The sequence below is a fragment of the Chlorocebus sabaeus genome, chromosome 10, assembly GCF_047675955.1.
Source record: "Chlorocebus sabaeus isolate Y175 chromosome 10, mChlSab1.0.hap1, whole genome shotgun sequence".
Classification (NCBI taxonomy): Eukaryota; Metazoa; Chordata; class Mammalia; order Primates; family Cercopithecidae; genus Chlorocebus; species Chlorocebus sabaeus.
The window spans coordinates 83,146,357-83,162,570 of record NC_132913.1 but is presented as its reverse complement, the minus strand read 5'-3'; the positions used below and the strand labels follow the sequence as shown (position 1 = coordinate 83,162,570).

The window sequence follows — 16,214 nt, the reverse complement described above, 5'->3', positions numbered from 1 at the left end:
CTGTTTCAGATGGGCCTCCTGCATAGGGTCCCATTCAGTGTGACTCAAATCTGGCTCTTGGGATCTGGACCTGGCCAGGTGATAGACACACGTTTGTTTTGCCAGCAGTGGGAACACATCTCTCTGTTTCTTTTCTCCCATTCTGCCATCAGGAGAAGCTGCAGGCATCTTTTCAGCTTGAAATGTTTTTGGTTGTGAGTCAGCACTCAGTTTCTGTGCTCTAGAAAATTCAGGGGGTGGATGCTGTGTCGAGCTTTCTGAGTAGTCTCAAAGGCCCCTCAGTTAGCTTGGGAGAGGGAAAAGTGCTACTCTTCCACCATACAGAGAGAGGTAAAAAACACAACACACAAATGATTCTTTCTAAAGAAGTCCTCACTCCTGAGCACTCATTTATGGTCTTCTTATCTAATTTTTATATGCCCTGATGATAGCTAATGTTCCAAACCAACTTCACCATCTATAAGATAAGATAAGCTGGTACTTATTGTTCTCAGCTTGAGGCTTTAGTCAAAATTCCAAGAAAGAACCCTATTAAATAGAGTGTTACATATTTTTTACTATTAATATACAGGTTTACCAAAAATGTTTTATCATTTTCTTTACTCACCAGTGCTTCTTGCTTTGCCTTACTTTTGGTTTAATTTTCTTCCCCTTACTAGGCAATGTCTTCTAGTAACTGTTCCAGGGAGGCTTTGCAAGTAATGAGCTCTATCAGTCTTTGTCTAAAAATGCTTCCTTGTGTGTCTTTGCTCAATTATTAAATGACAGATTAGCTAGGTATAGAAGTGTAGATGAACAGTGTTCCCTCAGCCCTTAAAACTCATTATTCTCCTGACATCCATTGCTACTGCTGCTAAGTCCCCGTTATTCTTTTGTAGGTAATTTTCTTTTCTCTGTTATAGTTTTTAAGATTTCTCTTTATTGTTGATGTTCACTGTAATGTTACTAGATGTACATTAGTTTTTATTTATCCTATTTGGGCCTTTTTCCATTCATGTTTTTCTTGAATTCTGAAAAATTATCAGCCATTGCTGTTTAAATTTTGCTTCTTCCCCATTTTCTTCCTCCTATTTCTCTTAACTTTTCTTGCATTCAGTCTCTGTATCTCTTTGAGTAATTTTTAGTGCATAATTTTATGTTTCTTTATGTTTATTCCGCTATTTAACTTATTCACTGAGTTTTTAAATTATATTTTTATTGCTGGAGTTTCAAATTGTCTCATTTATAAAATTGGCTTCTGTTTTTCTCTCACAATTTTTTGGTGTCTGTTGCTTTATATTTAAAATCTCATTTAACAGGCCACCAGGATACCATAGAGGGTAGGACGCCATTTATATAATAACACTCTTTGTCCATCTGCTTTTGCCACAGCAAGTCTGTCTCCTAACTCTGATCTCTCTCTCCTGTTTGAACTGTGAGCTCATTTTAATAGTGATTGTTTCCCCAGGCTTGCATGTTGTCACCTGTGGAGATGTCCATAAAGAGCAGTTTCATATTTATCTCTGAGGAGGACTCTAGAGTTTTTTCTGGTTCAGAACAAAATGTTATCATTTTGGATTAATGTACCCATGACTAGTAGAAACTTGGACCTCTTTTTCCCTGCACGAACGATACAAGCTTTTCATCAGGCCCTGCATAAAGGGTAGGCTTCCTTGTCTCTTCCATAATTGACTCTTGTTTGTCCCTCTCCGGTAAGTTGCTGGAGTGATTTTAGTTTCCATTTAGAGACAAGACAGCCTTTCAAGACTTCTAGATTTATACAGGTGGATCCATGCCAGCTCCCCACGTTGCTCACTTCTGAGGGTTTATTTTCTGTTTCTATCTGAGCATAAATATACGCATTTATTTATATAACGATCCCGAAACAATCTTTTAATGTCTAATTCTCCAGCTTTGCATTCCTTCTTCATTGGTAATTTTCTTTTCATTCTTTCAAACCTGGCCATGTGTTTTAAATTATTATTTGTTTTCTTTTCTGTAATATTTCCATGTGCTTATAGTTGGGGAATTGGGGGATTCAAGGTCAGCTGATTTCTCGTATTGGCCAGAAGTCAACATTAAATTTCAAAAGTGAATTTGTTCTCAATGTGGCATATATATAACTATTCAGAAATAAAATATAATAACAGACAAAGTAATGAACTATCAGAGATTTTCAGAGGTTACTGGGAAGGAAGAAATCAAAGAGGAAGTTGGAGGTTTGGTTCTCAATGTAACCTTTTTCTCTTCTTGGCATGTGCATGGAAAAAAATCACATTATTCTACAAAGAATGTCTATTTCATATGTTTCAGAACCTTATTTGGAGCCCTTCATTTGCACCTTGGAGGAGCACCTGAGGGTCCAGCTGGCACTGGGAAGACTGAAACTACCAAGGATTTGGCAAAAGCTGTAGCCAAACAATGTGTTGTTTTCAACTGCTCTGATGGGTTGGATTATTTGGCTTTGGGAAAATTCTTTAAGGTTTGAATTAACTCCTCTTTTTTTTTTTTTTTTTTCCTTTGTTTCAAGTTTTAATCAAAGCTTTTATATAAGATTACTTTATTCCTGCATCTTCTCAATTGTTTCTTCCTTGTATTTGCCCTTTTCCTTTCCTACTTGGCGAGATTTGGCTTTCCGTTCAAGGATCTTTCTGCGGTCTTTATCCAGTTTTAGCCTAGTGATAACCACCTTGCTGGGGTGAATGCCTACGTGGACAGTTGTGCCATTAGCCTTTTCCCGCTGCACCCGTTCAATGTAGATAACATACTTCTTCCTGTAAACCTGGACTACTTTGCCAATTTGCTGACCTTTATAGTGTCCTTGTACAACCTGAACTTCATCATCCTTTCAGATGGGCATGGATCGCACGTTGTACTTCTGTCTCAGCTCCTTGGAAAGAGGGGAGGACATAATCTTCCTGCGAATGTGGGAAGGTGCATTGAAATGCCTTTTGCGATTCTTGCTTCGGTCGGAAGTCACAAAGGGATTAAACTTCATTTTGGCTGCTCCTGCTTCGGTGATGGCCGCAAAAGGGAACTCCTCATTTCTTTACAACAGGATAACTGATCAGAGATGGCTATTTATGATGCAACATAATTGAATACAAGTAAAAGGTTTACTGTAACTTAAGTCAAAGTAAAAATTGAAGCACTATCTCAATAATTCTTAAAGGAAGTAAGGTTATAGCCAAACCCTATTTGCAGAGAAAGAAGCTCTACTTCCCTCTCCAGTCCCTACTGTAACAAATCATTATTACTGGTTGGAGTAAGTGGTGTCCCTTAAATACACTGGAGCAGATAAGAGTTTGAGAACGATTGCATCATGTAAAGGTTGTGGGATTCTAAAGACATCTTTAACCTGTCGATCTTGTTATTGAGACATTATTTAGAGTCAGTAATTTACTTTTATAGACATATTCTAATCAATCATTTCAGTGAACTTGAAATCTTAAGTTTTATTTGTTTTTATTTTTAAAAATTTATTTTTATTTATGCATTATAGATGTACATATTTTCAGGTTACATGTGATAATTTAATAATTTATAAAGATCAAATCAGTGTATTACTTTTTTTAAATTCTAAGTTAGATTCTTACTCTTGTCAGTCCATGAGCTTCAAAAGGTGGAATTAGAGATACCAAGTCCCTGCCTATAAACCTGTAAACATCTGATCATTTCAGCAGCTTGTGGCTATAGCTATAGCTTGTGTCATTCCTTAAAATGTTAGGTGACACAACTGAACACAAAATGATCCATTGGAAATTATATGTTTATTTATATTTTTCTGTAATTTTTCAAAGCATATTTTATTTTATTTTTATTTCCAATTTTTATTTTAGATTCCAGGGGTGCAGATGCAGGTTTGTTACATGGGCAGATTGTGTGTTGCGAGAGTTTATCTGGTGTGCAGATAATTTTGTCACCCAGATAATCATCATAATAGCCAATAGGTAGTTTTTCAATCCTCACCCTCCTCCCACCCTCCACCCTCAAATGGGACCCAGTGTCCATTGTTCTTTTCTTTGTGTCCATGTATATGCAAAGCACATTTTAAAGATTCTGGAATATTTACTTTTCCAAATTTTCTCCAGAAGAAGTTAACTTTAAAAAAGATTTAAAGGCCGGGCGCGGTGGCTCAAGCCTGTAATCCCAGCACTTTGGGAGGCCGAGACGGGCGGATCACGAGGTCAGGAGATCAAGACCATCCTGGCTAACACGGTGAAACCCCGTCTCTACTAAAAAATACAAAAAAATAGCCGGGCGAAGTGGCGGGCGCCTGCAGTCCCAGCTACACGGGAGGCTGAGGCAGGAGAATGGCGTGAACCCGGGAGGCGGAGCTTGCAGTGAGCCGAGATCCGGCCACTGCACTCCCACCCGGGCGACAGAGCGAGACTCCATCTCAAAAAAAAAAAAAAAAAAAAAAAGATTTAAAAACTAGCAAAATAGAATATGCTGTAAATTGTTCCTGGCTAAAATAGAATATGCTGTAAATTGTTCCTGGCTAGAATATGACTGATCTGGAGTTTAATTATTCTACATTTGTGATACTGAAACAATTAGAATTAGAACATTTAAAAGCTCAAAATTGTAATTAATAAAATATCAAGAAAATATTTAAATGACCAACTAACATTTTAATTCATTCTTTGTAATGATTTACAACCTCGTTGAAATGAGCACTATTCCCTATAGCAAAGATATGGAATCAAACTAAGTGTCCTTCAGTGGAGAAATGGATAAAGAAAATGGATTACATCTATACAATGAAATACTATTCAGCCATAAAAAAGAATGAAATCATGTCTTTTGCAGCAACCTGGATGAAACTAGAAGTCATTATCTTAAATGAAACAAGCCAGGCACAGAAAGTCAAATATCCCATGTTCTCACTCATAAGTGGGTGCTAAGAAATCTGTACACATGGCTGTGTAGAGAGTAGAATGATAGAAATTGAAGGGTGAGAAGGTGGGAGAGGTGTGTGATGAGAGATTACTTCATAGATGCAGTGTATGTTACACAGGTGATGGATACCATAAAATGGTATGGAAAGCAAAATGGTATGATGCCAGTGTATGTTATTCAAGTGATGGATACCAGATTGCATAGTGACTTCGTATTTATATATCAAATAAAAATAGATATATAAAAGAAAAAATAACAAAACTAAAGAATTCTACATGCAATTTGAATAGCCATTGCATTCTTAAATGTCTAAAGAAATGTCGGTATATATTGCTCAGTTTTTGAATCTATGTAATGACTATCTTATTTTATTTAGAGTCATAAACTTATTAAATTTGCTTATTTGTAAGTATTTGTAAATAGCTTCTTTGTGTTGGGATTGTGCTGGATAATAGGGGTAGAATATTAGAAAGGCATGACTTTTATTATCAAGACTCTCAAAATTTATATAAAGCTTGAATATGACTTCCAAAGCATTCTATTCTCTGTGATTTGTTGTCATGCATAAGAGGTCAAAGTCATTTATAGAGTCTTCTCCAACTAATGAGAATGTACTATTCTTTGGCATGCATAGAAGTCGTGTACAATCCAGTGTGGTTCAGAAGAATGAAATGTGTAAAAATCCAAGGTCAGCTGCTATAATCTGTGTGGCTTTGTGCTAATTATTTAACATCTCATATGGTATAGCCTTAAAAGTGTCCTTGCATAAAAGATACATACAAAGTGCTATGAGTCACAGTTGGCACATACAATGTACTTGATGTAACACGTGTGTGTGTGTGCATGCAATCTATACACAATCTATAAAATATATGTTCAGTACATATTTGTTTAATCGTTTGATGTTTTTAAAAGTAAATCTGAATTCAGATGAAACCACTTATGCTTGATTTTCCAGTTTTTCCTTATGATAAAATAGTACATATCTGTGAGGTAGCTGTGGGTTAGGACTGCAAACCAGGGCCTTAAACTATGGTAGTTGGCTATTAAGGTGCTCAAACCACAAAGCAGTCTCATTCGCAACAGAAGTCATCTTATTTAAATGGTTATTATAACCTATGCTATAAAATCTATGTGGAGTAAGCAAATAAAATCAACTTGTAAATAAAAAGCAGGAAAGGCTTTGAGATTATAGGTGTATGTCTAAATGCTAAAAAAAAAAATGCAGAAAGGAGAAAAATGTTAATTGGAAAATTTTCCAATTGATCAAACTCTTTTATTCATGCAGTATAATGAATTGGTAATGAAAAAAATCAGCTGTCTTTAAAGATAAAGGCAAATAAGCAATTTCCTTGACAGGATATTAAATCCTAGAAAAGATCAGGTGAAAATACAACATTTCAATGCAATATTGAATCAGATAAAGTCAAAAATTTTCATTACTCTTTTCTCATAGGGACTGTTATCGTGTGGAGCCTGGGCTTGCTTTGATGAGTTTAACAGAATTGATTTGGAAGTACTCTCTGTGGTTGCTCAACAAATTCTTACTATCCAAAGAGGTAATGGACTAGTTTGTCTTTGCATTATGTGAAAATAAAAGAAATATGAGAGGTAATGAATGGCACAGCTCATGTTTATATGTGGTGTTACTAAGTCATTTAATTCCTGATTACCTACAGGTATTAATGCAGGTACTGATATACTGATGTTTGAAGGAACTGAACTAAAACTTGACCCCACCTGTGCTGTCTTTATAACAATGAACCCTGGGTATGCTGGGCGATCAGAACTGCCAGATAACCTGAAGGTATGGAAGGAGTTACTATATAATCTGTTTCTTCTCTATAATTTACAAAGTTAATATATGAAAAGGGCCGGGTGTGGTGGCTCACGCCTATAATCCTAGCACTTTGGGAGGATGAGGTGGTGGGAGGCTCACTTGAGCTCAGGTGTTTCAGACCAGCCTGGGCATAGTGAGACTTTGTCTCTTAAAAAAAATAATAAAATATTTTAAAAGTGTGTGTGTGTGTGTGTGCCTGTGTGTGTGTGAAAAGAAAGAATATGCTATCCTCGAGTTTATGTAAAATATTTTGTTTTAGTTATAATATTTTAGAAAATTGTTTTAGAAAGCAATTTTTAAAGTTTTGAGCATCTTTACAGAGTAAATATCCACACCAGGAACAATTCCCCAAATATTTATTTTTAAAATAGTGCTAACTGTGAAAAATTACAAAATATAGAAAACTACTAATGGGGTACCCATTCTACTGCTTACTATATATTGTGTCCCCCTAATTTAAATGCCTTTTTACAATGCTGGAAGCACACTATTGTGTATGCTGGGTGGGTTTTTTTCATGTTAATATTATAACATGAACATGTTCCCATCTTTATAAGCATAATTCAAACTATTAATACATTTACCGAACTGTAGCTTACTTTTAGACATTCAGTTTGCTTTCAGTTTTCCTGCATTATAAATATTATCATGATGAGTAGTTTTTACTAAAGGCTTTTCTCTATTTTGAAATATTTCTTTAAATAGAGTCATAGGACCAAGGTATTTGTTGCTAAATTGTGCTTCAAGACAGATTGAAGTGATTTTCATCCCGTATCAATTCTCAATTTTCATTGACACCCAGCATTAATTTTTTAATGAAAAAGAACAAAACACTTTCTTGAATTGACCAGACTTTAAAAAAAAAAACAAACACCATTTTATTTGATTATTAGTAAAATATTTTCCCCATATTTTGGTTAACAATTTTATATCCTTTTCTGATGAATTGCATATGTATGGCACATATATAGACAGCAGTGTTGAAGAATAATGCAATAGTAATTGTGGATCCAAAACCAAATCTCCTGACTATATCCTATATTACTTCCACACTTCACATGCTTAGACTGACAGCTTCCCAGACTAAATGAGCAGTTTTTCTTTTCCACCAAAAAGACTTGATATGACTAATTGCTGCCAAGTGTTTTTGTATTTCCATTTCATGCCCCTTTATATGTTAAGTCTTATGTTTTAGTATTTTGCCTCAGTGAAGGAAGGCATGATTAACAAATGAAAAACGGTAAATCCTCTTCTATCTAAGAAGCATTTTACAAGTTTTATTTGGCATTTTCTTTTGGAAAGCTTTTTGTTGTTGTTGTTGCAGTTCTTTTATTTGTTCACTATGTTGCTCTTTTATTTGGTAGGATCAATCTGAATACATAAATTTGCAAAAGTAGGAAAAGCAAAAATCTCTGAGTAACTTGTTATAGAAAGCTGGGAGCCATTATTGGTTGAACTTGTTAATGCCCTCTGCAGACCTTTCCACAGTTTTATTTACTGTGCAGGTTGAAATAGTGCTAACATATTTACCTGGTAGTTCTCGGGGATAATGTATTTTCCTTCTACATGAGGCCAAAAACTGTTCTCAATTCTGATAGCTTCTCCTATTGTGCAGCCTTGTTGGTTCAAGCTTCTACAGTGCATCTGTTTTCAAGTATATATGGAAATACCAAATACCTAACAAGTCTGAAATGAAAGAGTTGCATATTCCTTAAAAAATAATAAAAGCCTGATGGGGCCCAGAAAGTATCATTACCAGTCTTCAGAATCATTCTCAAAAACTCCATCTTCTTCACCTGGTGATTCAGTCAGTCACCAAGCCCAGGGTTTCCATTTCACACAACTCCTACAATCCCTGCTGCACCGACCTGGTCCCCTTGCCACACCTTGCTGCTCCCTGCCTTCTTTCTTCTCCCATGTGTCTCATTGCAATAGTTGACTTGGCATCAATTTCTTCTCTATTGAAATTCACTCTAATGAATTCCCCATCACAGTGCTACCAGTGTTGTCTGCCAAAAGAAATCTAATCATATAATCTTCAACTTTAAAAAACTTCTGGGCTCCTTTTTGTCTGTGGACTAAAGTTCAGATTTCTTAGTACAATCTATAAGAGCCTTGGCATGAGGACTCAGTTACATCTGTCCTGCCATTTCCCTGCCTCTGTCTGTTGCACTGGGCCTCACTAGCCTCTGAAGGTCCCTTGCCTTTCTACATGCTGTTTTCTCTCTCAAGTGCTCCGCTAGGCTGCCACTTTACTGTCTGACAAATTAATGCTCATCCTTTAAACTAGCAGTGAACACTAAATATATATACAATTCAGATCTGACCTTCTGGGTGAAGTCCCTGGACTTGGCTGAGGTTTGTAGCTGAATCATATAATGTGCATGTCCGTGGGTTCTTCAGGGACTCTTCCATCAGGAGGAGTCTATTTGTGATTCCTGAGGCTTGAGTGATAGATTCTGTTTCTCCAGTTGTCATTGCCTTCTTTCTGCCTGGATCTCTGTGGTCGACTCCATGTAAACTTCACTGCTGGAGAGCTCTCACTCTGCCAGGAGGTATGTAGGGCAGGACTTACAGAGCTTCACTGTGGGCCTTCTTTGTTGTGTACCACTCATAAATCCTTTTCCCAACAACCCCTGGATATTAATCCTGCTACCACAGGTCACTATCCTTTTTCAGACATGAGTCAGGCACCAGTCCATATCTCCCAAAATGCAGGAATATCTACCAAGCTCTCACAGAACTTGGGTGTAGTGAGGAGGGTTGTGGGAACTCAGAGCATAACGACAGCTCCCTTCAAAAGAAATATTTTCACAACTCTTTCCTCTCTCAAATATTTTGTCATCTACAAGTAGATGAGAGGGTTCGAGGTTGTAGACCTTTCCTTTGTAAATTTTGTATGTTGAGAAGATCATACTTACTGTGTAACTGATGTGTCATATCATGCGAAAAGAGTCCCATTTTGACATCCTGTTACATTTAGGCAATCTGCATAATAAAGCAGTTTCTTAAATACATCTTCACTTTAGGGAAGCTATATTTTAGATTTAAACTATTCTGAAGAATCAGTAGTCAATGATCATTTTAGAATAGTTTGCTAGATCGCTTCTTGGCCTTTTGGCTAAGATCAAGTGTAGAATAGTTTGCTAGAAGCCACGGTAAAATAGACACATTCTAGATCTCCTAGTGTCACAAAGCCAATGAAGTGATACATAGCTTTTCAGAGTATATGTAGGATGAAACACTAATAGTATTGAGGAGAAAAAAACAAAGTAGATCCTAAATCCTCCATTTCATTCACCTAAAATCAAGCTTGTTCCTGAACAGATCAAAATATTTTTAAAACCGATTTGCAATTTCTTAAAAATAAATGGTAAAAAGTTATTGCTTGAATTTTTTCTATTGTACCAATATTTAGTCTTTTGAAAGCATGCTCCAGAAAGTATACACATTTCCTTATGTACCACCCTCCTTCTTCCACCAGTAGAGCAGAAGCAGTAGAACAGCTATTCTTGATCATTTGTTTTTGTTGAGATAAACATGAAGATTATGTTCACATCGATTACATGCACTGGAATTTACTCAAGTCTTGGCATGTTACCTGGATCTGTACCCTCTTTGTTTTCACACTCAACAAACTATGTCACTGGTTAAGCTAGAATCCAATTTAATTTTTTTTTAACAAAGCACTAAATTATCTTCAAACTTACTGCTATTACCAACAGATTATTTCTGATACATCCAAAATCAAACCACAGTATATCTGTGTGCTGCACAACCTGTTTGGGAATCACTGGTTTAGGCTTAAAAAATATTTCAATCAGGATGCTTTTCATTGTGTTAAGTATCATTATTTAATCGTTGGTAGAGGACTCCTAATAAATGGAATATCATGATACCCCTTGACACTTCTTTACTTCACTTTATTTTTTGTTCTGCTAATCAGAAATATGTCTGCTTCATCATTTTCCACAACCATATGGCTAACAGTGCTAAGAGGTGAATAGGATATTTGTGAAGTAACTAGGGTGGTCAAAGGGAAACCTATAACACACAGTCCTGAATGTTGACCTCAAACTAGTAGTAATTTGGGCTATTGTAGAAAAACTTTATCACCCTAACCCCATTGATTGGCTGACTGATTTGTTAATTCAGTCATTCTCTCTTTTATTCTTTAAAAAAGTCGTTGTTGAGAACCTACCCCTTAAAAGAGATACCAAGTGTATAGCAATTCTCGTGCTCTTTTTTTCCTCATGTATGTAGTGGTTCGAACACTTGCTTAAGCATTTTTATTTCAAGTTTTTGCTCAAATTATATTTTTTAAACATTTTATTCTTTCCATTCTTTAATGGTAACCTTATTGATAAAATAGCAGCACTATAGCCTCTAGCTAGTAATTAACACAACATATTAGAAGGATCTTACTTGATACAAATTTTCGAATTGTTCTCAACTTAGAAGAGTTATAACAGATCATTTAAGCAAGATGTTCTTATTTTCTTTCTACCTTGAGTTTTTGGTAATTCAACTAATTCCCAGAATGTATTTATGAACTGGCTACGATTGTCATTCACTAGAATAACTTCTTTTTCCCTTAGAATATTATTGTTTTCCATATTTTGTACAAGCAAGTCATGTTTTAATACATAAGCTGTTGAAATGAGTCCTCATACACACTAATATTCTACACCTAAATTCTTATTTATTCTTTTACTTACCATCATATAACATCATATAAGCTCAGTATTTTAAATACTGAGGTTCTGTTTACTTACCATCATATAACATCATATAATCTCAGTATTTTAAATATCATGAGAGAAAATTATCTTTACAATTTGTAAAATTGATTTATCTCTATTAATAATTATCTATTACTTTTTTCCAGTTTTCTTTCTTTTATTATGCTTGCTGAAAGACTGACATTGTGACTTCAGTTTCAAAAAAGTGTAAAATATCTCAAAATGGATCATTTATCTAACACTAACATAATCTGGTAAACCCTAGATTATACAATTAAGTAGATCCCCGTAGAGCCTTGCTTGAAGCCCACTCTCCCAACAGGGGGACACTCAGCAGCCCAGATGAGAAACCCAAATTTGAACATCCTGGGAGAGTCTGAGTTTCCGTAACATGTTGCTTCCCACGAAGAATATAATGTAATTGAAATTGAAATTGAACACTTAGGCGAAAGAGAATTGATACAAAAAGCTAATGATATATTATATAACCACAACAGAAATTTGATTTTTTAAGTTGCTTTTTATCTATATGATTTGAACATTGATATTTATTTTATTTTATATTTTTAGAAGCCAGGAATTTGTCTGTTTATTTGTTTACTTTTTAAACTTCCAGGTCAATGATGTTTTTATTGAGGTATGATTGGCAAATAAACATCATACATATTTAAGGTATACAATGCAATGTTTTGCTATACATATACATTGTGTAACAATACCCCTAATCAAGCCAATCAATTTACCCACCACCTCATGTATATACTTTTTCTATTTTCTTTCTGTTAAGTAGATCTTAACATTTAAGGTCTACTCTCTTAGCAAATTTCAGGAATACAATACATTATTATTAATGGACTATGAACATTAAAATGTAAAGCTATTGTAGAAAAGGTATAAAGTCATAACATTATGAAATAAAGAGCATGATTATCTTTACAGTGGTCTTTTTATTTTAATTTTGTAAACTCTTTACACATTTTTGCTTTTTAAAATTATTCTTAATTGACATATAATAATTGTGTATATTTATTGAGTAGAGAGTGATATTTTGATGCATGTAAATGATGTGTAATGATCAAATCCGGGTATAGTGTATCTATCACCTCAAATATTTATTTCTTTGTGTTGGAAACATTCAAATTCTTCTCTTTTAGCTATTTAAAAATATAGAATAAACTATTTTTAACTATAATCACCCCACAGTGCTACAGTACACTAGAATTTATTTCTTTTGTGTACCTGAAATTTTGCATTTGTTAACCAGCCTCTCCCTATTGCCCCACCTCACCTTTCCCAGCCTCCAGTTACCACTATTTTACTCTCTACTTTTAGGAGACACTTTTTTAGCTTCCACATATTAGTGAGAACATGTGGTATTTATCTTTCTGGGCCTAGCTTATTTTACGATGATCCTTTTAAAAGTAACTTTTCTACATACCCATAGGCTCTCTTTCGCACAGTAGCAATGATGGTGCCTGACTATGCCATGATTGCTGAAATAGTCCTGTACTCCTGTGGGTTTGTCACTGCTCGGCCACTGTCAGTAAAAATTGTGGCTACGTATCGCTTGTGTTCAGAACAGTTGTCATCTCAACATCACTACGACTATGGAATGAGAGCCGTGAAGTCAGTTCTTACTGCTGCTGGGAATCTGAAGGTAGAGAACACAAATATTTCTTACTTGTAAATTTCCTATTTGTAAATTTCCAGCCTAATGGATCTTCACAGAGTTCCAATAACTTGTTGGTTTCATTAATTGATTGAAAAACATCAATTATTACACCAAAAATATATTATCTTGTACACATGAAAAAAGAAATTTTATAATGATTTGTAAAACCTTATACATGTAATTCTTAGTGATTTGAGTTCTGTTTCATTAATGAGATACTACCAAGGAATAAAATTGCTTACTCCTGAGAAATGTTTTGAATGCTCTCAGTCTATATAAATGTATAAACAAATATAGCATTAAATGAAATAAGTATAATTAATACATATACACAAAAGACTCTAAATATTGTCACTTACTTTATTTACACAATTGCAGCCAACTGTGGACTAGCAGTAATAGATTTGCAGTATGATGTTTACCTTCAAAATAGTCTAAATTGTAACTGTAATATATGAAAACCCAAATACTTTAAGCTTTGGTTGACTTTTCATTGAGAGTATATTGTAGAACCATGAAATATAACTGTACATTAGTTAGTTCTTTATGAAATCAAGATAGGCTTAGTTAATAGCAAAATGCAAAATGTGACCTTGGAGCTTCAAATTTTTCACATTCATGATTTGTAGAAGATACAGATTTTAAATTATATCCTATGTGATTAAGAACAATAGGATGCATTTTTATCTTCCATAATAACGTTATCAAGAATTCTGATATATAGTGGTGATATTCTATTTCACATTAGCCTGACATAACTTCAAGTCATTGTTTTTCGCAGTAAATAAAAGGGACTAAAGGCAACAATTTGTATTAAGTTGGTGTGTCAGGATTAGATTGTGGTCAGATAATGGGAAGGATAATGCATTGTCCTAGTGTATGTCATCACTGAAATCTTGACTATGGAATTGAGCTATTAAAGTTATGCAGCAAAGGAATCCTGCAAATACATCCTATCATTCTTTTTCAAAGCTAATATAGAATTGTTGAATGTTTTGGCCTGAATATTTTGAAGCTTGTTTCTGTTATAGCAAGAAACAATTTAAGCATTTGCTTTAAATAATAGCCTCTCAAAGAACAAAAGAGACTTCTGACACTTCATAATTTATGTGCAGTTAGATTGATCCAAAAACAAAATCCAGATCAACAGGACATGCTCCGTCATTGGAGAACTCGAGACTCAGAGACTGACTCTGACTGCCAGGCACCACACACTTTGTAAGGCTGAAGCTAATTAAGTAGCAACATGGCATTTATTAGGCAGAGAGATTCTAGAGAAAAGGGAGAGGGTTCTGGAAAATTATCTCCAAAGCATGGTGGTAGGAGAAGCTTTGGAGTGAGATGTTAAATAATGTATTAAAGGTGGAAGAAATAATTCTGAGTTTAGTTTTTTGTTAATTCTTGTGAACATTACTATAGGTATGAGTAACACGTTCAGAGTTCAGCCAGATTTGTAGTAAAGTTTGGGTACACCACAAATGTTTTGGAATCTAATGTGAGTTTTCTTAAACACACTTTATTAAACTAACTTAGCATGTGACCAGCCGTCTCCACTCTCTCTGTGGAACTTGCTAACACGTGGCATTCTGGGCGTGCAGCCAGCAGCATCCCCTGCCCTTCCACTCCGGCTTCTGTCAGATGAACTGCACTCCTTACTCAGAGCCGGTTTGCTTTTTCTTGAACCTTTTTGAAGCCACTTGGATACGTTACTGTTACTATGTCATCTAACTGTGTGGTGGGAAAACATTATATATGAGCATAAAAAGAAGGAATTTTTTTTCTGTGAAAACTAAGTTCATATTTAAGAAAGATTCAATAAAGATAAAATGCTGAAATTTTGCCTTTGAATAAGATGTTGATAAGAAATGTGTATAAAACTGAAGAAAAATTAAACATGTATCCGGCTGATATACTTAAATTGTATTATAAGTATCTTTGAAGAGCAGTAACCTCTTTAAAAACCAAAAACAGAACACAGCAAGATAGAGTAGATGATGTGTTATTGATGTGGCTTTTGGAAAAAAAATGGTGCCTAACTCTATATTCAGAGAAAAGGCCTTGGCATCAAAATATGGGCAAATGAGTGAATGTTTATATGTTTTAAATTTAAATGCATCTTTTCAAAATGATTGCCCACTTTAAATAATTTTCATTTGACCAATATACTGCTAGACGTGAATCCGTATAGAGAACAAGCAAGCTCTACCCAATACAAGGGATGGCAGCTGCCAAACTATATTTAATTCATGTTAGTATCTCTTTACTTAGCATATCTGTGAAAAGGTAGTTAGTTTAACCTGGGTTTTTATTATAAATTAGTAAAAAAAATACAAGTTTAAATGTCAGTTTCTAAAATTGATAACAATTCAATATAATGAAAGAAGAGCTGCATTTGTTTAAATTGAGTACAGGGTCTGTGTGTTTGTGTGTATGTGAACATGAAGGGGTTGGGTGCTGTTAGCAGATGCAGATATCATCATGAGTGTGGTTTTTTTTAGTTGAAATATCCAAATGAAAATGAAGAAATTTTGCTGCTTAGATCTATCATTGATGTAAATCTGCCAAAATTTTTATCCCATGATTTACCACTCTTTGAGGTAAGAACATTCATTATCCCAATGTATCAAAACTCTTATAATAATGTATTTATCACATGTCTAAGGTTGTGAAGCTCCCAGTATGGAAAAAAATGACACAGTACAGAGAAACATAGATAATTCCATATTTTATTTGAAGTGTGTTTAGCTAGCTTTGTCACTTTGAGAACTTTCAACAACTTGGAATTTTAAAATAGTATTTTTAAGTTTGTTACTGCAGAAAATAATGAGCACACGAAAGTTACAAAATATTTCCTTTATAAATTCCACTAGAATGTAGGCTTCGTAAAGGAAAATAATTGGGCTAACACACCACTGAATCCCTAGCACAGTATCGATAATAGTAAATGTTTTTTCAACTAATGACTGAAGAAATAAAATAGATAAATATGCTTAATTTCCTTAAAAGAAAGAGATGACTTTTATGAAATTGTTTTTCATGATAAGAACTAAGCTTAATAATCTTGTTATAATTTAAGATT

The 16,214-nt window shown here is 34.6% G+C and overlaps 1 protein-coding gene and 1 pseudogene across 1 annotated transcript in view; one reads left to right on the top strand and one right to left on the bottom strand.

Moving 5' to 3' along the window:
• DNAH7 (dynein axonemal heavy chain 7) overlaps positions 1–16,214 on the top strand; it is a 330,767-nt gene that overhangs the window by 154,004 nt on the left and 160,549 nt on the right. Inside the window, exons 24-28 of the mRNA XM_007965701.3 lie at positions 2,293–2,461; positions 6,338–6,440; positions 6,561–6,688; positions 12,908–13,120; positions 15,634–15,732. Of these exons, the coding sequence (XP_007963892.3) occupies positions 2,293–2,461; positions 6,338–6,440; positions 6,561–6,688; positions 12,908–13,120; positions 15,634–15,732 (712 nt within the window). The remainder of the gene's footprint in view (positions 1–2,292; positions 2,462–6,337; positions 6,441–6,560; positions 6,689–12,907; positions 13,121–15,633; positions 15,733–16,214) is intronic.
• Positions 2,477–3,021, bottom strand: LOC103217561 (large ribosomal subunit protein uL24-like; annotated as a pseudogene).